This window comes from Narcine bancroftii, chromosome 6 (genome assembly GCF_036971445.1).
Source record: "Narcine bancroftii isolate sNarBan1 chromosome 6, sNarBan1.hap1, whole genome shotgun sequence".
In the NCBI taxonomy this organism is placed as follows: Eukaryota; Metazoa; Chordata; class Chondrichthyes; order Torpediniformes; family Narcinidae; genus Narcine; species Narcine bancroftii.
Genome location: NC_091474.1, coordinates 127356249 through 127378331, shown reverse-complemented (window position 1 = coordinate 127378331; position 22083 = coordinate 127356249). Strand labels below are relative to the sequence as shown.

At 42.8% G+C, this 22083-nt stretch overlaps 1 protein-coding gene across 7 annotated transcripts in view; it reads left to right on the top strand.

Annotated features, from left to right (window-relative positions):
* The window catches only part of LOC138736468 (collagen alpha-1(XXI) chain-like), a 330315-nt gene that overhangs the window by 213846 nt on the left and 94386 nt on the right, over positions 1-22083 (top strand). For all 7 annotated transcript variants that reach the window (XR_011340296.1, XR_011340298.1, XR_011340295.1 and 4 more), the window contains 3 exons: positions 1371-1424; positions 6265-6336; positions 16162-16197. Coding sequence is in view for 1 of the 7 variants with exons in the window: in XM_069886041.1 (XP_069742142.1) it covers positions 1371-1424; positions 6265-6336; positions 16162-16197 (162 nt within the window). In the remaining 6 variants the exon portion in view is untranslated. The remainder of the gene's footprint in view (positions 1-1370; positions 1425-6264; positions 6337-16161; positions 16198-22083) is intronic.

Sequence of the window (22083 nt, the reverse complement as noted above, 5' to 3'; positions counted from 1 at the left end):
TTTATGTTTAACCTTTCCATAACAATGGATGAGGCCAAGGACAGACATGTCATTGTAGAAATGGTTGGAGGGGCTCAAATTGTTGTCTATAGGAAGCTCATATTTAGATCAAAAAAAACAGAGCATAGGTGTTTGGTGAAATGGACACCAAATCTGCATTTGGACTCCGATGTAGAGGAAACCATACCGAATACACTGAATGGAGAAAATGTGACTAGGTGATGAGCATGTAAATCTCTGTCTCTTTGTGGTGCGCGATGGAGGTGAAGAGAAGATGTAGGAAAAGGTTTTGCATTTTTCTTCAGTAACAGTGGGAAATGCACAAGGGGATGGAAGGTTGGGTGGGGAGGGAAGAGTGGACTAGGGTTTCTCAGAGAAACTTATTCATGTGTAAAACAGAGGGGGTGGAGGGGGAAATGGCTGGTCATGGGATCACACCGAAGCTGGTGAAAGTGTTGAAGGATAATGTGATGAATGTGGAGGCTGGTGGGGTGCAAAGTGAGAAGCAGGCATTCTGTCCTTGTCCTGCCTTTAGGGAGATGGGGTAAGGGCAGAAGTACAAGAAATGGAGGAGATACGAATACCATACCAGTAAGCCTGCAGCAGACGTGGACATACCCCTCCATAAATCTTCATCCGCGAAGCCAAGCCAAAGAAAGAAAGAAAAGACCAGTAAGGAGAATCAATATTATTAAAGAGATGTACTGGAGTGGAAGACATCATCCTGGAAACAGATGTAGTGGAGCTAGAGGAATTGAGAAAGGGATGGCATCTTTATATAATCTGATAAATGTGAGAATCGATTGGCTTATCAATGGATAGTTTGTCTCCTGAAATGGAGACAGAGAGGACAAAGAAAGGGAGAGAGGTATAAACAGTCCAGGTAAATTTAGCAGTAGAGTGAAAGTTGGCAGTAAATTCAATAAAATAGTCCAGTTCTGCATGGCTACAGGAGGCAGCAGCAATTCAGTCTTTGCACACGCGCGCGCACACACACACACACACACACACACACACACACACACACACACAGTTTTACACACCCAACCCCTCATAGACGCACAGCTTAACTCCTCCATTCCAAGTATGCAGTTTTACTCCCTCGTTCCATGCACCCACACACTCAGAGTTTTACCCCCTCATTCCCCACTCAGTTTTACCCCCTCATTCCCCACACACAGTTTTACCCTCCTCATTCCCTACTCAGTTTTACCCCCTCTTTCCCCACTCCATTTTACCCCCTCAATCCACACATACAAACACAGTCCTCCATCCCACGCGCACACACGCGCACATTTTGTTGAAGCAATAGTAGTTTTATACTGTGCACAAAATAGTAATATTTAATACATGAGTTTGTTTTTCTGCAGGGTAACAAAGGAGAACGAGGACTCCAAGGAATTCAGGGACAAACTGGCATCAAGGTAATAATTTATAATTTTAATTATGCCATTTTTAAAATCCAAACTAAACAGATTAATACTTTTTTGAATATTTATGTTTCGGCATAAATAAGATTATATAAAATCAATCATCACTTTTTTTAAATGATAGATGGCTACTATTGTAAACAAAGATTGTATTGGAGATTTTTGTGTATAATATGAGATCTGAGTGGGTAAATAGAAAATCTCCCAAATGTAGAGACGTTTGCCTTCATGAGAATTAGACTGGCTAAATGAAGCAGTGCTAGGATGTGTAGCACTTCTACATCAGTTTATCCCCATCATAAATTCCCCTGTCAGCATTTTTAAAATAAACAACCTGTGGTAGTGGTGCAAGAATTAATTTATTTGATTTGTAATCCAGAAGACAGGATTAAAAATCCAGAGCCATGAATTCCAAACTCACCTTGCCAGCTGTGGAGTTTAAATTCTGTTGGAAACCTAGAATGTTAAAAGAAACCTCTCTGACTAAAGAAGAGTGTGAAATGGCAAGGTTATTGCAAAAATAAATCTAGTTCAAAAATGCTCTTCAGGGAGGAAGGCTGCCATCCTTACCTTATCTGGTCTTCATGTAATTCCAAACTATAAAACATTCTGATGACTAGATTGGTCCAAATGACTGGTCAACCCAAAGACAGAATTATACCCTACACAACCAACACCAGACTTCTCTGTCACAATCCCTGGGTTTGTTTTGTCACCCAGCAGGGCAGATTTACCATAGGACATGGCAAAGTTATGCACAGGCAGAACAAAGTAGCACTGAGAATAATCAATATTGACTTTAAATTTCTTGAAAACTCATGGCATCAAATCAAACATGGGCTAGGAAACCTCTTGATTATAAATTGCTGCCCTCTCTCAGCTAATGAATCAATGCTCTACATTGATAGAAATATAAATAAAAAGAGCACAGAACCATGGAACACTTCAGCACAGAAACAGGCTCTTTTGCCCATCTCTTCTGTGCCAAACTATTATTACACTTAGTCCCATCAACTATAGCCTTCTACACCCTTCCCATCCATAGACCTATCCAAAATTCTCTTGTATATGGTAATCGAATCCGCATCAATCACTTCTGCTGGCAGCTCATTCCATATTCATTATCTTTCACCATTAGCCCATGTTCTCCTGTTTTTGTCCACCCAACCTCAGTGGAAAAAAATCCTGCTTGCATTCCCTATCTATACTCCTTACAATTTTGTATATCTCAATCAAATCTCCCCTCATTCTTCAATGCTCCAGAGAATAAAGTTCGAACCTATTCAACTTTTTCCTATAATTCAGCTTCTCAAGCCCTGGCAATCAAAATCTTGTAAAGTTTCTCTGCATGCTTTCAATCTTATCGATATCTTTCCTGTAGTTAGGTGACCAAAACTGCACATAATATTCCAAATTTGGCCTCACAACTTCACCAGAATATCCCAACATCTGTACATTATACTTTGATTTTTGAAGGCCAATGTGCCAAAAGCTTTATGACCCTAATTATGATGCCACTTTCAAGGAATTATGTATCTGTATTCCCAGATCCCTCTTTTCTGCCACATTCCTCAATACCCTACTGTTTATTACGTAGTCTGATTCATACTCCCAAAGTGCAATCTCTCACACTTTGTTTTGAACTCCTGCTATTTTGCAGCCCATTTTTCCAGTTGGTCCAAATCTCTCTGCAAGCTTTAAAATCCTTTCTTGCTGTCTATTACACCCCCAAGCTTAGTGTCATCTGCAAATTTATTGATCCAATCCACTAGATTATTGTCCAGATGGTTGATACACAGTAGATGAGAAACAACAATGGACCCAGCACTGATACCTGAGGTACACCACGAGTCAAGGACCTCCAGTGAATCAGGAAATCATCTACTACCATTCTCTGGCTTCTCCAGCAAAGCCATTGTCTAATCCAATTTACTACCTTATCCTGAATATCAAGTGACTGAAACTTCTTTACCAGCCTCCCATGTGGAATCTTGTCAAAGGACTTACTAAAGTCCATGTAAACCACATCTATGGCCTTTCCTTCAACCTTCCTGGTCATCTCCTCAAAAAATGATATTAGATTGTTGAGACATGATCTACCACACTATGTTGATTATCCCTAATCAGTCCAAATAACTTGTATATCAGGTCTCTTAGAATACCTTCCAATACCTTACCCACTACTGAAATCTGGCTCGCCATCCTACAATTTCTTGGATTATTAAGATGCTTTCTTAAAGAAAGGAACAACATTAGCTAACTTCCAATCATCTGGCTTCACACCCCTGGCTAAAGATTTTAAAAATACCTTTATTAGGACCCCTGCAATTTCTGAACTAGCCTCCCTAATTGTCTGGGGGTTTATCCACTTTATTTGCCTCAAGACAGCAAGTACCTCTCCTTCTGTAACCTGCATAGGTTCCATGACCTCATTCTCTTTTGGCTCAATTCTGTAGATACTGGGTTTCTCTCACAAGTAAACACAGAAGCAAAAAATCCATTTAAGATCTCCCCATCGCTTGGCTCCAAGCATGGATTATCACACAGATCTTCAATTTTGTCCCTTGCTATCTTAATAAATCTGTAGAAGCCATGAGGATTTTCCTTCACTGTGTTTTCCACAACAACCTTGGGCCCTCTTTTAGTCATCCTGATTTCCTCCTTAAGTGCCTTCTTGCATTTCCTACTCTCAAGTACCTCGTTTATTCCTTGATGCCTATATGCGCTCCTGAGGTTCTCTTGATAGCGTATTTTAGTTTTTATTTCCTAAAAAAAATGGCTTGTTAGTAGCACCACTTGCTGAATCCTGAAAGGAATATTGGAGTCTGCAGTATTTAGGAAACCAACATGATGGATAAGATCATTCAACTTTACCCACCACAATCTGTTATAGCTACATCTATCCATGTATATATAATATGTAGAATTGTCCTCCTCTGAGGGCACTTTTTTGCATTTTGTGGTTTGATAATCATGCTAAATAGAACAGATCTGGTGGAACATTTTGGGTCATAATGAGGTATTGAAGACCAGCAGCTAAGATATTCACCTCCACAATCTGCAACCTCATCGCCCAGCATATCCTTATTACAGTCAAGACGAGGGATGAGTGGGTGGGGGAGGGTTAGGTATGACATATCAGTATCAACACCAGCCTTACCTAAAAATGAGGTGACCTTCCAATGATGAAGCAATTGAGAACTACATATTACATGATTACTAGAGCAGGACAGAGGCTGGATATCATGGGGAAATGACTCAGCCCCTGACACCCCAAACCATTCCAACTATAAAGAGCAAGGAATATTCATTTGCCTGTTTGAGTCCAAATCCATGACACTTAAGAGGCTTAAAAACATCTAAATCAATGCAGCCACTAGTTCACACCAAACCCCATACCTTAAACAAATCCATCACCACATCTGCAAAGTATATAATCTACAAAAAGCTGCAGATGTTGTCTACTCTGAAAGCATCTCTGTTCCCTCAACCTTTACTACCAATAAGGACAAGGACTGCAGGTTTGCCATACATGGAAACACCAATACCTCTGTTTGTCCCATCATCCTAACTTAAAAGTATATTATTATCCCTCCCTTCCAGGTCTAAATCCTTGAATTTCTCTACAATCGTTTGTGGAGAGTAATTGCTGTGGTTCAGGGAAACAACTTCACCATTACACGTGGACAATAAATGCTAGTCTAGCATCTAGCATGTAACCTCCTCATACAAAAACAATGAATAATTCTACAAAGTGTAAATCATCATGGTGAAATTACACCCTCTGGCCAATGGAATCAGTGTTATCCTGACACACTATAATAATACTTTCTTACTACTGGTTACAGTGAGATTTTTTTCACACTGTTAATATCTTGAAAACATGATCTCTCTATTGTTAAGAGCTGTGCATAACGAGCAGCAATAGACAATGAACCAGACAATGTTTAATGTTAAATGCTAATTTTATTCTAACTCTTAAACAATAGTCTTAACACTAAATCTAACCCCAACTATGCCCAGGTATACCAATGAATGTGTGTGATATACCCAAACAATTACCATGCCAAAATCTAGAAAGTTACTTCAAAGTGCAGTCTTTTAAATTCAGTGTTGAAGTGTAGGCCTTTGAAATTTGATGCCCAGAATTAATGTTGAATTGATGGAAGACGAGTTGTGGCTGCTACAGATTCACAAATTTTCTTTGCATTGCCTTTGAAGAATAATACTCCTGGTCCATTTGTAGGCAAGACTCAAACTGGGCTGCCTCCATGAAGCTTCCATGACTCTGGCACCAGTCTCTCCAAGTGACCTTCACTGTTAGTCACAATCAAAATGAAATAGTTTGCTTCCCAAAAGACCCTCCTGGTACAGGTCAATCCACTGAAAACGCCCAGCCATTCACAGAGCTGCTTCAAAAAGCTGCTTTCTCTTTGGCAGTCAGAATGATTTTCCCTTGCAATATCACAATGTCTTTGCAAATGTATTGAATCTGGACAGACTGTGACAAACCTTCCTTCATTTCTTCCAATATATCAAATTGTTGCTGGACTGTGAACTGTGTTGTGATGGTGCTTGTGTAAAATGTTAAATGTTAACTTGACCATTCAGTTCCTCCTGTCTATACTATCCCTTATAATGATAATCCCATTTTACTAAAATGGGAGCTCATAATACTATATTTACATCTCCTATAAACTAATGATGATGTTACTTTGTCAACTGTAATAACAGCCTCCTGACATGGTAAACTTACCACTGTAATTGCACTCTCCAGATATAGCTCAGTTTTGGTCTCTCAATACAGAAATGATGGTTTTTTTGCATTTCATAGGGTTGGACTGGAGAACCAGGTTTCCCAGGACCACCCGGACATCCTGGAATGCCAGGGTTGAGGGGAATAAAGGTATAGCATTTATATTTTTTTCTTAATCTTATCTTGTTGTTATTTTATCATAATAAGAGTATGAGAAATAGAACAGGTTTGGGCAACTTGACTCTTTGGTTTTCTCTATCATCAATAAGATCATTGCTGATCTGTTGCTTCAGTGCCACTTTCCTGTGCTAAATCCATATCTATTGATTCCATATATTCAAAAATCACCGATCTCAGTTTGAAATATACTCCAACAACTGAGCCTCCAAGATAATCTTGTATTGAGAATTTAGAAAATACACCACCTGATGGGTGAAAAAATTTCTTCCACCCTCTGTTCTTTGGCTGACACTCTTTTTTGCTCTCCAATTCCTGATACCCAAGCCAGCAGAAACTTTGTCCCTGCATTTGTCCTATAAAACCCTGAAAAAAATGTAAATTTCATTGAAATCACCATCCATTCTTTTAAACTTTGGAGAGTACAAATAAATCTTTTTTTCATCAGACTGAGGTTCTATCCCAGAAATAATTACTTCAAGATCTTTAAATGCAATTTATCAGCTCTTGAGAATTTATTAGCTATCATCCCCATTAATCTCTCCAATACTATCAATTTACTAACAATAATTTATTTTGGCTTCTTATTCACTTTGGACCTGGAAAGTTAGAGAATAACAGATTTTTTTTGTATCTTCTTCATGAAGACGGTCAAAAAAATTTTAAACAAAAACTGAAACTTCTGGAAAAGCTTAGCAGATCAGGATTCATCTATGGGAAGAGAAACAGTTAATCTTTCAAGTCAGGGACTCTTCATCAGAACTGCAAGGACTCCAATCTGAAACATTGATCTTGTTTTTCTTTCCACAGATATAGTCTGATCTGCTAAATGTTTACAATAGTTTTAGTTTTAGATTACCAGCATCTGCAGTTTTTTTTAAATGTTCTATTTATGAATTCCAGTTTCACAACTCTGACACAAATTGGAAGTATACTTTCATGAATTTTTTTTAGTCATCATAATTAATTTCACTTCCCTACATTATTGACCTTTTCTTCAACTTCATCTTACAGATAATTTTGAATGTTAATTATCAATCTTTATATAAATTAAATTACGTTCTGTTAATAAAAAAAAATTAAAACTGATTTGATTAAATGGAAAGATTTACCTATTAATTTATTGGGTAGGATAAATACAATTAAGATTAATATTTTTCCGCGTATGCAATATTTGTTTCAATCTATTCCGTATTTACTTGATAATATTTTTTTTCGAGATTTGAATAAAATGGTTAGGGAGTTTTTATGGAGAGGTAAATTTTCGAGAGTAGCTTTGAATAAATTAATTTGGAAATATGAGTTAGGGGGATTATGTTTACCACATTTTCAAAATTATTATGAAGCAGCCCAACTTAAATTTATTAGTTCATTGATGGATTTGGAACAGCCTCCTAGTTGGGGCAAAATTGAGATGGCAAATATTTCTGAATTTGAAATACATCAATTTTTGTTTAGATGGAATATAAATTTGTTACAGCAATATAATGTGCCTATATTAAAACATCTAATGAAGTTATGGATAAAGAAAAATAAAATGATAGGCTCTAGGGGTGAATTATCGGCTTTGACTCCATTGTATAATAATCAACTTATTTCCTTTTCAATACATAATGGAAGTTTATTGCATTGGAAATTTAAAAGTGTGAAAAATTTGGGAGATTGTTTTAAAGAGGGTAAATTTTTATCTTTTAATCAGATGAGGAACAGTTTTGGTATTGATAAGAACTCTTTGTTTCTCTATTATCAAATTCCATCTTTGGTAAAACATACATTTGGTAGAGATATCATTTTACCTGAAATGATTAAATTTGAGATTTTTCTTATAAGGTACCAGAGAAGGGTTATATTTCATCTATGTATCAAATATTACAGGATGGTATGGATAAAAAGGGTTGGGATAGATCTAAAAGTAAATGGGAAGCGAATACTGGTTTTATATTTTCCGAGGATGATTGGTTAAGATATCTGTTATGATAGTGTAACTAGATTGATAAATGCACATTATGCAATGATTAACCATAATTTTTTACATCAATTACACTTAACACCTGAAAAATTTAAAAAGTATGGTTTTCATGAATCTTTACTTTTCTTTATTTTCTATATATAAAAAATAACGTTCATGTTTATGGTTAATTGTTATATATGTTATGTACTATTTGTTTTTTGAACGAATAAATAAAGTTTAAAAAAAACTTCCTCTTACAGAAAGTTGTACCCACCACCAACACCCCTATTTATTTTACAGCATTAGCTATTTGATTTGTATATTGGTCCCGGCCATCTTCAAGTGAACCCATCCGAAAGGATTAATTCTTTCTTTCCTCAGTACTGATTGTCTGTTTTGAAACCCATTTCTACCACACTTCTTTGAGCTTTCACAAGAAGCATGCTGAAACCTAGTGAGTTTATCCATTGACCAGATGAGCTATGCACCGCATTGTCTCCCCTTGCTAATTCTGAATTAATAAATTTTAGAGAATGTCGTGATCATTTTCCCTGGATTCTGTAAAATTAGTCAGATTCCTGGCATTTGAGGCCCCTAATAGTGGTTAGAGGAGTGCATGTACAGACTAGCTTGACCTTTCCTATAGCGATCTTCTGCATGAATATACCTATAATTGGAACCTTTGCATCAATTAATGAATAATTGAACCAGTAAATGTCTTAAACAAATAAACAGAACATTTTACAAGAATTGTGGCTACTATAACATTAAGTTACAGAAGCAACATTCATCTAAGAAAGTGGTTTTCAAACAGCCCTCCTAAATTCACATTCCACCTTCAGCAATCCCTATGCCATTGGTGCTCTGTCATTAGTAAGGGATTGGTGAAGGTGGTATGTGAGTGGGAAGGGAAGGTTGAAAACCACTGTTCTAGATACAAACATTACTGAAATATTTTGCTTGAGAAAAATTGTCATTGGCTTATTTCCTTTGGAGTTATGAAACCGTGCACAGAACGAGTTAGGCATGATTAAAACAGTGGTTTTCAAAACTTTTTCTTTCCACTCACATACCACCGTAAGCAATCCCTTACTAACCACAGAGCATTTATGGTATAGGGAATACTTAAAGTGGAATGTGAGTTTAGGGAGGCAGTTTGAAAACCACTAATCTAAGATTAAACCAAATAATTTATTTTATCCAATACTCTCATGGCCACTGACTCATTCTGACTCACTTTCCACAATTTACAACTGTCTGTTCAGATGTTGAGAATGAAAAGACGTACATTGAATTGCATTTCAGCATGTTTACCCAAAGAGTGGAGGATATGAATGAAATGTTCAAGTGGGTGGACATTGAGCAGTCATTAAGTGTGGAAATAGTAGCAAATATTTTTCCATTTTTAGTTTGATTCGAATTTTAGTAGGTCTTTTGTTTCCCTGACTGAAGTCAATTAACTTGAGAATATTTGGGGAAAATCAAACTTGGGAGTCTCAAAATCATCACTGAACAGATCATATTCTTACATCTGTGCTATGTGAGGAGTCTCAGTCATTTTTATAAAAACAAATGCTGGAGGAACTCAGCAGCGTCCATAGGAGGTAAAGTTATATAACCAACGTTTCATGCCTGAGCCGTTCTTCAAGGAATGTACATAAAAGCAAATAGGCACCTGAATAAAGTGACTGGGGAGGAGGGAACAAAGCGCAAGGGAAGGACCACAGGCCAATGGGAAAAAGCTCATAATTGGACATGAGAGGATAGGAGAGGAAAGATGGGAATTGATCAGGGGAGGAGGTTGCCCTATGAATGCAGAGCTGGAGCAAAGGAGACATAGGGATAAGGGAAGGGGGAGATGATGTAAGGTGGCTAACAGAAACAAGAGTCGATGTTAATACCATCTGGTTGGAGTGTGCCCAGATGGAATATGAAGTGTCCTTCCAAGTGACGCAACACTTCACTTGTGAATCCGCAGGGATCATCTTCTGCATCCAATGTTCCAGTTCTGGCCTCTTCTACATCAGAGAGACTGGTCCCATACTGGGAGATCGCTTTGTTGAACACCTTTGCACTGTCCGCTACAATAGCATGAATCTCCCAGAGCCTACCCATTTCAATTCCCCAGCCCATTCCCATGTTGACATTGTGTGTCAATGGTATCATACACTGCCAGACTGAGACCACCTGTAAATTTGGGGAACCATACTTCATATTCTACCCAGGCACCCACCAATCAGATGGCATTAATATCGACCTCCCATTTCTGTTAACCATCATGACCCCCTCCCCATCACTCCCCTTCCCCTATCCCTATGTCTCCTTTCCTGTAGATCTGTCTCTCTCTCTCTCTTTCCTTTTCCCCTCTGTCTGCATTCACAGAGCCAACCCCTCCCTGGACAAATTTTCACTTTTCCTCTCCTGTCCTCCTCTCTATATCCTATTATGGTCTTTTGCCTGTAGACCTACGCTCTTCCCTCTACCTTTTCATCCCCCCCTCCCTTAGCCTTTTTATTCAGGCACCTGCCTGCTTTTTGCTCAAAGCTTGAAGAAGGGCTCAGGCCCAAAACGTCGGTTATATATTGTGAAAAAATATAGATATGTTTTGGGGAGATAAATTGGGGTAGGGTTTTTAGTGTAGGTCACATACACTTTAAAACAGATCTTATTTAAAATACTGGAACTCTGCTCATGCTAGACATGTTGGGGCCAACAGTCTTTGCAATTTTACAAAGGTGTTATTTTCTCCTAATAATGAGCAGTGAAGGGGCTGTACAAGTAAGTAAATATAGGGAAATAAAGAAAGTGAAAACATTTAACACATAATAAATAATAAATCATGAAAATGCAGAGAAGCACGAACATTTTCATCCTCAAGCTAGAGTTGCCTGAGAATTTATGATGTAGTTTCTTTGTTGAACATGCATGAGATATAATTTTGAATAATGTAATCACTATATTCCACAATTTTCCTCTGCTCGATTCAAAAGAAAAATGGATGCCAACTCTTTGTTCATATTTTGTGCTGCACAAGAATTTCTACAGGGGTACATGACACAAGAGAAACTTGTCCGTGAACTACTCTTTGCAGACGATGCCGCTTTAGTTGCCCATTCAGAGCCAGCTCTTCAGCGCTTGATGTCCTGCTGTGCGGAAACTGCCAAAATGTTTGACCTGGAAGTCAGCCTGAAGAAAACTGAGGTCCTCCATCAGCCAGCTCCCCACCATGACTACCAGCCCCCCCCACATCTCCATCGGGCACACAAAACTCAAAACGGTCAACCAGTTTACCTATCTCGGCTGCACCATTTCATCAGATGCAAGGATCGACAATGAGATAGACAACAGGCTCGCCAAGGCAAATAGCGCCTTTGGAAGACTACACAAAAGAGTCTGGAAAAACAACCAACTGAAAAACCTCACAAAGATAAGTGTATACAGAGCCGTTGTCATACCCACACTCCTGTTTGGCTCCGAATCATGGGTCCTCTACTGGCATCACCTACGGCTCCTAGAACGCTTCCACCAGCGTTGTCTCCGCTCCATCCTCAACATCCATTGGAGCGCTTTCATCCCTAACGTCGAAGTACTCGAGATGGCAGAGGTCGACAGCATCGAGTCCACGCTGCTGAAGATCCAGCTGCACTGGATGGGTCACGTCTCCAGAATGGAGGACCATCGCCTTCCCAAGATCGTGTTATATGGCGAGCTCTCCACTGGCCACCGTGACAGAGGTGCACCAAAGAAAAGGTACAAGGACTGCCTAAAGAAATCTCTTGGTGCCTGCCACATTGACCACCGCCAGTGGGCTGATAACGCCTCAAACCGTGCATCTTGGCGCCTCACAGTTTGGCGGGCAGCAACCTCCTTTGAAGAAGACCGCAGAGCCCACCTCACTGACAAAAGGCAAAGGAGGAAAAACCCAACACCCAACCCCAACCAACCAATTTTCCCTTGCAACCGCTGCAATCGTGTCTGCCTGTCCCGCAGAAAGTTATTGAGGTCAGTTCATTAGATACATTCAAAAAAGAACTGGGTGTGGCTCTTATGGTAAAAGAAACAAAGGAACATGGAGAGAAGGTAGGAATTGGTTACTGAAGTCATGATTACATTGAATGGTGGTGGAGGTTCAAAGGCATGAATTGCCTTCTCCTTAATCACTTTAGCGCAGGGACTGCTCCCTCCATGATGCCCTCATCCACTCATCCTTTCCCACTAATCAATACCTACCGTATGACCAGAGGAAATGCTCTACTTGTACCCACACCTCCTCTCTGCCACCATTTGAGGCCCCAAACTGCCCTTCCAACTGAAGCAACACTTATCAATCTCCAGGGATCATCTACTGCATCCGATGCTCTCATTTTGTCCTCCTCTACATTTGAGAAACTGAACCCAGACTGGGTGATAATTTTGTTGAGTGTCTTCACTCTATCTGCTGCAATAACTTGGACCTCCTAGAGGCCAACCATTTCAATTCCATACCCTATTCCCACACCAACATCTGTCCATGGCCTAATGGACCGCCAAACCAAGGCCACCCACAAATTGGAACAACAACCAATATTCCATCTGGGTGCTCTTCAACCAGATGGCAATAAAATCAGCTTCTGTTTCTTTTAGGATCCTCCCTCTCTCCCTATTCCTCTGTCTCCTTACCTCCAGCTCCCCAACCCTTTCACTCTCTATTCAGAGCCATCCCTTTCCCCTATCACTTCTTATCTTTTCTCTCTTCCGCCCTCCATGACCTATTGTCTGTTGGCCTGTGCTTCCCACCCCCCCCCACGCCTTCTTCCCTCCACCCCCCCCCCACCATTTTATTCAGGTGCCTGCCTGCTTTGTGCTCATACTGTGATGAAGGGCTTAGGCCAGAAATGTTGGTTATATACCTTTGCTTCCTATGAATGCTGCATGACCTGCTGAGGTTCTCCAGCACAGTGTCAGCACCAGAATGTATGTTAGAGGGGGTCATTATTGAGTTGGGGGGGTAGGGCCGACCTGTCAACTGGGTAGGGAGGTGGTGGGTGCTGGCAGAGTCCGACCTGTTGACGGGGGTGGGGGTCCGGCAGGAGCCTACCTGTCATTGAGACCATCCTTCTGACATGGGACAGGAGGGTGCTGTTTTTATTGCATCAAGCAACAAGAGATGCTACTGACACTTGACGCATGCTAGTGACGCAGCGGGGGTGGGTGGAGAAACACTAGTGTGCATCAACCTAGACACTACTGATGCAGGAGGGAGTGGGCAGGTCTGACAGCCAGGAGTGGATGTGACCATATAAGGGGAGCACAGCTCCTTGTTTGGGGGCAATGCCTGGAGATGCCCCCCACCCACCACCCCCTTGGTGCTGACCCTGCTCCAGCACTTTTGTCTATTTCACTAGAATAATTGCAGACTTCAAGGTTTAACTTAAGACAATTTTTTCAAATTACTCATGAGTGATTTTCTCAAATCAGGAATGGGTCTTCCAAAAATTTTCATGTGCAATCCACCGGAATTTAAAGAAGTCCCCTACCTCAATAACCAATAAGCAAGAACTCTTGTCAGATGAGAATGGCGAACACTGATCTTTAGCCTAAGGCTGTTAAGTATGTCTGAAGAGGCTAGGAGCATGATTCTCATGAAAATAGTATAAAGTTAGATATTAAAAATAATGGTGGTGCTGCCTTTGCATCAGGTTTGGCAGCACAGCCACTGGTGTGAACCCCCAGAGAGCAAGGAGGGGAGACGCAGCGCTCCTCTGTAGGGTTCTACCAAGCAGTTCAATTACTGACACTATACAGGCTTCAAATGGCCTGTTAAAGGAGCCAACGATCATTTATTTTAAAATCCTGAATCTGTGAGGTTTGGGCACCTATGCTCGGCAGCAGCCTTGAGGGGAAGTGGCCTCCGGGGAAGCAGAGGACTGGCGCAAAGCACCAGAAAATGAGTACACCACCTCCTGTTTCAGAAGGAGAAGCAGAGGAGATGGCTCATGGAAAGGTAACCACAACGATGGAGCAGTGTGGGGCTTTGCAGCTGAAGAACACACAGGCAGCGTGCTGTTGGTGACTCGAGGCATTGGCATATGACCCAGGGGAGTGGGGAAGAAATTGCCTTCCCAAATTTGGACGAAACAGTGGAGAAAATTCAGACAAAGCAGGAAGAGAGAAAAAAAAAATCAGACAGAGAAAGCATCTGATGTTCTCCAAGAGCGTCACTGAAATTTGCCATCGTCCTTGACTCACTCCAGACTATGACCAGATATATCTGACGTCTCCAGTGTGATTGACTCTCCTGGTATTGCCCAGGGCTGGGGCTACCATTAAGAGAACTAGGCAGCCACCTAGGGCACAGACCATGGTGGGTGGTGGGGGGGGGGGGGGGGGGCGCAGTGGCGCATTCAGGATTGGACAAGTTTAGCTCAAGTGCAGTTATGCGTTCACACCAATGCAAGACAATCAGGTAAGGCTTTAATTTTTTGGGGGAGGCTCTGTCCAGTGAAGTGCTCAGGGAGGGGAGGGAAAAGGGATAGTGGCTCCCCGAGGTTGGGGAGGGGGGTGTGTGCAAATGCTCTTGCTCGGTGCTGGATCGCTGGAGCCCAGTGCGTCCTGTTTCCCCATCTCCCCAATCTTTGCTTCCCCCCTCCCCGAGGTCTCTGCTCTGCTCCTCCCCCACCCTCTCCAGTTCCCACTCTCCCCTCAGTGCCCACTCCTCCCTACCCTGCTCCCCAATCCCCTTTCCCCTTCCCCCCCCAGGTCTCTGGTCCCCGCTTCTCCCCTCTCTGCTCCCCATTTCTCCCTCCCTCGCCATTTTTTCCCCCCAACCCTCCTCACCTGTCCCTAGATTTAGTGCAGGCAAATCAACCCCTCTGACCCCCTTAACCAAAGTGTCCTCATATGCCTACAACTCAAGGTGAGAAACCTATGCAGGCTGTGGGCTGCTGGCAACCACAGTCAAAGTGCTCACAGCAGGCTGTGGACTACTGAAGGCTAGCTGAAGGGTTACCAGATATCGGAACCGGGGTTCAAGAGATGCTGTAAACTTTCTGATTGTGTCAGAGGTTTGGATATGGAGCTCGGTTTTCCAATGATTTAGGCAAGACTCTGTGTGGTTGCGGAGGCTGTGGGAGCGCTAGCAGCAAATCCATGGACACTCGGTAACTCTGGGGGGCTCTCTTTTGCTTCTCTTTTTCAGACTGTAAGAAGAGCCCAGCAATTTCTGCTGATGGTGAATCTGCCTGCAGACAGGTTTCATGCAATAGTACACCTGTCTTATTACATGACAAAGGAATCTTGAATCGTATCTAGAGAGGGTTTCTCCAGTACTTTGCCAAGCTTCCTTCTATGACTGGTGCTGATTTTCCTTCAGGTCGTTTTCATCCTCTTCCTTCTCCTGTTCCACCTGTTACCCATTTCCTAGAAACTTGCAAGAAGGGCTTTATTATGTTTTGCAGGATACAGAGGAAGACACGAAGTATATACAGTGAGTCCTGGAGGGAACTTCCAGAGCAATATAGAAAGTCAAATCTCATCCACAAGAGGAAACAACAGTAGTGTTCCTGGTGGGTCATTGTAGTAGAGTTTAGAGAATGGACAGGTTTTAGAAATCAATGACATAGGGAATATACAACATTCATACTTTGACAAAGTTATCCATTTGGCAAGTAGAGTGCACGGGAAAGGAGTTACACAAGCTACGTGTCAATAATTATCAGACAATTTATCATAAGCAGTCATGAGTTGAATATTATGAAATAATGGCCTGTGCAATTCATGGAGAGATCTGGGTTCTGAAAAGGATGGTCAAACCATTAATCATGTGTCAAATGAAGCTCCTTTACTAAAGTTACATTTCTTTATTTCAGGGTTCCAAAGGAAATGCTGGTATCCAGGGCAAGCAGGTAATTCTAAATTTTCTTCATCATTACAAATCATTTAATACTAACAATTCAAATTATGTAAAATAATTGAAATTGGAGAACACACTCTGTGAATCCTGTGTGAATATTGAACTAAGCAATCAAGAAATAAACTTTATAATAATTATTATAACCATTTCTTCACATTAATTGTGAGAATTCCAATTGGATCATTCCTTAAAATGTTTGTACTTAACGTTATCAGATTGACTATGTAATAGTGATCAAGAATGGAGCCATTTTGCTATGCCTCTGAATGCAATTGAAATTAAAATATAGATATTTTATGGAATTTTATTCATGTTAAATTATGGAATGAAATTGTTTACTGTCATGAGCACTGAAATACTGTGGGTGCTATCCATGAAATTCAACTCATACAGCAAATAGACCAACAATATGGAAGTAAATGCCAGAGTTGCGTTACAATGCGTCAAATAGTTTGTTTATTATCATCGAATTGCATAAATAGAACCCAACAAACCAGCATTCTCCTGTCCTCTTGTGAAAAGCATGCAGACACATGACCAGACATAACACATATGCAGACAAACAATACATATGCAGGACAAATATACATATCTGAAATTAAATAAATATTGTTTAATGATTATTATAGTCTCTGATGAGAAGTTCCTTTGGTCGTTCAGCATTCCTACTGCTCATGGGATGAAGCCGTTTCTCAGCCTGGTGATGCTGGCTCATATCTCTTTCCCGACAGGAGCAACTGAAAGATGCTGAGTGCAGGGTGGTAGGGGTCCTCAAAGATATTGCGTGCCCTCTTCAGTCATCAATTCCAGTAGATCACGTCAATGGTGAGGGAGGGAGACTATAGTGATTCTCTCTGTCACTCTTCTGGTCCTGAGTGTTGACCTTGTAGCATAGATAAAAGCTCAGACAGTCTGTGAGTCTGTGAAACGTTCTGTGGAGCCTGTGTCACTCAGGCACTTGGTCCAATGTTCGTTTACCTTCACCGGCTCCTGGTCGAGGACCAGTGATGCCAGGTTGCTGGAGACACCATGTTCTTCCCTCGAGTAGCCCCCTCCATTCTGAGTCGGCCAGTGCAGGTAAGATGGTGCCGACCTCATGGCACAGCAAGGTGGCCACTCTCCTTCCTCCCCTGACGATAATGATGGCTCTGAATTCAAAATCAGACCACTGGAAGATGGCCGTCTGGCCTTTTCGCTACGTTTCCTTAGGCAGAGGGTTGCACAGCAGGCGATCTCGGGTGAGTCCAGCACAGACAACTTGGAGCTGGAATCGGATCCAGGAATGGTACAGGCATGGACTTTCCCGAACCTCCCTTCATGCAGCAGACCCTTGCCCAATGTCCCTTCTTCCCACAGCTGGAGCACGCCAAGTCTTTGGTCAGGCAGCAGGCACGGGGGTGCTGACCCTTGCTGTAGAAAAAGCATTCCCGAGCTCGGGAAGCAGCAGCCGTTAGAGTTGGGGCTGCCGTAGCGGGAGCAGCTGGCCCTCGGAGGTGCTCACCCAAGAGTGCAAGTTTGCTGGCCTCAAGGTCGTCATTCTCGAGACTGGCCTGTTCCAGATATTTGGCCAGCTCAACGTGGCTAGTGAGGTCCTTCTTCCTGTCTTGAGCAGTCGCTGTCTCACATACCTCGAGCGGACCCCTGTGACTAGGGTGTCCCGGATCTTTTCATCTTCCCAGACGCAGCCCGAAGTGGCCTCATACCTGCACTTCTTAGCCAGTGTCTGCAGATCCAGCAGGTAGTCATCAATTAACTTGCCGGGGCGTTGACGGTGTAGGGCGAGCCAGTGCCTCGCTAGGACCTCATTCAGGGCCTTCATGTAGCAGGCCTTCAGTATCGTATGTCAGCCAGTCTCGGACAACTGTATATCCCTTCATCCCTACCCTGGAGATGAGTGCTGTCCTCCGGAGCTTGTCTGTGTGGAAGACATTCCTGATCGCGTTCAGGTAAGCCTGGAAGCAGTCTAGCCAATATGAAAACTCCTCAACCTTGTTGGGGGACTGGGGGTCTATGAACAGTAGACTGGAAAATCTCAAAGAAAAATAGTGGAAACATTCAACAGGTCTGGCACCAGCTGTGAGTAACGAAACTGAGAGAACATTTTAGGTGGAAGATTCTTGCCAGTATTTAAGTAAAACCCAGACTTAAGATGCCATCTGGCAACACCTGCAATTATGTTAAAGAATACAATTTTATGCAAACTTCGACCTGGAGTACAGCTGGTCATTGTAGTTATTTAAGTGAATAGTGATTTTCTGTTTGGGTGCAAGGGAGGGTGTGTTGTTTGGGTTCGTGTGGGACCCACAAGTTAAGAACCAGAACAAAGTGGAGGTACAAAGCACACATGTATTTCAGGGATGGAAATGAAACAACAGGGTCGATTGGTTAAGCAAACTTCTACAAACACACACTCAATACACAGGGGGTAAATATACACTTTTGGATGACGAGGGGAAACCAACAGAAACGGGAAGTAACAAGAGCATACACATTCAACAATCAGATCAGGGTGATATTACGTGCCACCAACCCTTGACCGGTGCGGACACGGCTCTTGCTACCTAGCCTCAAGACTCACCCCAACCCAGTGTGAAAGATGCTACTTACATGCCATGAGGAGTCCAAAGAGTCAGAATAAAGGGGCACATGGTCCTTTATAGTTCTGGAGGCAAAGCTGGGGGCCATTCGTAAGGGTCAGTGTGGGCCAATCGTGGCTAATGGCTCGAAGCCAAGTGCAGGGGCTCAGCAAGGGTGAACTGACGTGATTCACCTGGGCCAATTGGGTGAAGGTCAGGGCTGAGTCTGGGCAGGCTGCCTGGACTGCAGCACCTAGTGATTTAGGTGGGCCAATCGTTAGGGTCACCTTGATGGCTTGTGGTGAATCTTTGACATTGATTGGCAGGTAGTGTGTCCTTCGAACAGGAAAGGAGCAGCACCACCCAGTGGTGAATGCTGCCTCTCCATTACGGGTGGGGGGGGGGGGCTTGTTACTTTAATTTCGATTGACTTTTGAAATGGATTGAAAAGCAATTTAAGCAGTATGGATGGAAAAAAAAACAAAGTGACAGAAATAAGTAGTTGTAAAAGGTTATTTTTAGATTTTAAAGAATAGTGTAGTGGAGTTACCTGGGATCAATACTAGGACAGTTTTCCTTAAAACAGATTAATGATTTGTCTAATACTCAGATGGGCGCAGCTGGTCACATTGTCCAGGGAGGGGAATGTGGCCTTGAGTCTATATTCATCGGCTATGTGATCCATCTCCCTCTGGAAAACAGAGACTCTGTTGGTAACTCTGAAAGGAGCATGGAGGAAGTGGTAGAGCCAGCCATATTCCTCAAAGCCAGTGTAAGGGCTGTCCTCCAGCCGGATTGGTAGCTGGTGATAAGCTGACTTGAGGTTGATGGTTGAGAAAACCTGGAACTGGGTGATCTTGTTGACTGTGTGGGCGATGCAGGGAAATGGGTAGGCGTCTAGCAGGGTGAAGCGGTTTATGGTCTGACTATAGTCAATGATCGTGCGTGGTATCTCTCCACTCTTTATTATCACTACTTGGGCTCTCCATGGGCTGGTGCTGGGTTCTATGACCCCTTCCACTAGGAGCCATTTGACCTCCGCTTTAATGAAGGCTCTGTCCCTGGGGCTGTACTGTCTGCTCCTAGTGGCTACAGGCCGGGGTTGAGGTTTTCGAACAGGGGCAGTGGTAGGACCTGGAGGGTAGGGAGGTCACAGGCCGTGTTCAGGGGGCGTTGATCGGTTGGTGTTGCAGACCATGAGGGGCAGATGGGGGCCATTGAACTGCATGCAGACGCTCTGGAGCTGGCACTGGAAGTCCAGTCTCAGTATGACTGGTGTGCAGAGGTGCAGCATTATCAGGAACTTAAAGTTCCTGTACTCCATGCCCTGCACAGTCAGCGTCACACTGCAATAGCTACTGATCTCACCTGAGTGGCATTGAGAGACCAAGGAATCTTTACATTTCGTCGGGGTCACCATGAGGGAGTATTGCTGTTCAGTACCCAGGTGTATGAAGCTCTCAGTGCTTACCTGGTGTCAAATAAATAGGTCATAGGGTGGCTGTTTACCTTGATGCTCATCATGGCTTTGGCCAGTCGGTGCAGACTGTTTTGATCGAGGATGATGGATGCGAGTGTGTGGTCCCTGTCTGACCGTTACTGTGTTGGTTTGGGGGCGCTTACCAAGATGGCCGCTCCCATAGTGCACACATGGTGCTGTCCCGTGGAGCCGGAAGTGGAGCTGGAAGTAGTGCTGCTCCGGCTTGTTCATCCTAGGGCACCGCCGATCCAACCCTAGCCAGCAGAAGTGATACCTGAGGTGGAGTCGGAAGTGGGGCGGTCCAAGACGGTGACATTTGTCGGCTGCACGCGGCACTGCTAGGGAAAGGTTGGGACCTATACACTTTTGCGTAGTGTCCTTTCTCCTGCAAGTGAAGCATGTGGCACTTTGGACTGGGCAGCACTTCCAGGAGTGCTTCCCATGCCCACAGAAGTAGTGCCTCTGGTGTTTGATGGTGGCAGTAGTGACCTGGGACTCCATGACCCAAGATGGCGGAGGCTGTGTTACCTGAAGAGAATGCTTTGGCACTTCATTGCACTGCCTCCAGTGATTTAGCCAAGTCCACTACTTCCTGTAGGCTCTGATTTCCCTTTACTAGGAGCTTCTGTCTGATGTAGCTAGAGCTGAACCTGGCCACGCATGCGTCCCGTATTAGGCCTTTGAGGTGGGCAGCCTCAGTGACTTCTCGGCAGTCACAGGCTCATCCCAGCTGCCATAGTGCCTGCATATATTCGTCAATCGACTCACCTGGCGCTTGTTTTTGGCAGCCCAGAGGAACTGTGTATATATATATATATATATATATACCCCGACGTTCGTCGGGGCCCGGTATTGCTTCTGCAGGAACTCCTTCACTTCAGAGTAAGTAGCAAAGTCTCTTATCGCTTGGAAAACCCGGTGACCAACTTGAGCAAAAAGCACTTCCTGCTTGTCTTCTTTGCTCTGCACGTCTTTGCGCCTCATGAATGCATTGAGGCAGTGCACCCACTGGTCTAATTTAGTTGAGGCCTCAGGATCCTTTCCTTTTTTTAATCTATCCACCCATACTACCTTGTCCATGGTCTAAAATTAAGGGGATTAAATTGTACTACCAACCAACCACAATCAGACAGAAAATCGTGATTAATAGGCTTTAATCACCTTAAAGTGACAGCACAGCTAGCATCTTGCTGGCCTGGTTCCAAGGCAGGTACTGAGGGAGGGGTTTGGGCATAACAGTCTTTATGGAGATATCTAGGAGGGAGGAGTCACGGGTTGAGCTCATACAGCACATATATACATCTATACAACATAGTGGTAGCACCACATGGAAACTCTTTGAACTCTGCTTGCAGCATCAATTGTTGTATTGGGAAGAATATCAGGTTCAGTGGGATCACAGAGAGACGAGTCTGGACACAAGTGCTACAATCACATGTAACTTTAATTAACACATAGGAGAAAAACAGGAGAACTTTAAATGGTACGATTACTATTTCAGTTAAGCAACAATATACTCATTCACCTCAGATCTAGGTTGGACTCCAACAATAGTTAACATATGCTCAACACCCTCACACAAATAGGGTCTCTTACACACATCCGGTTCCCTGTACCAATGGGGGTGCAATTCTCTGCAAGTATTGATCTATCGCAATACTACAGCTCCACATAAGTGTAGTGCACACCTTACGCGCGACACTTCTAGCAACTTGGCATGGAGCGATGTCCAGAGCTTGGACCATGAGGCAGAGAGAAAGAATGTGCTCTGTGTTGGTATTATATACAGTGCTAATCTGTGCTTCTAGCCAATAATTACCCT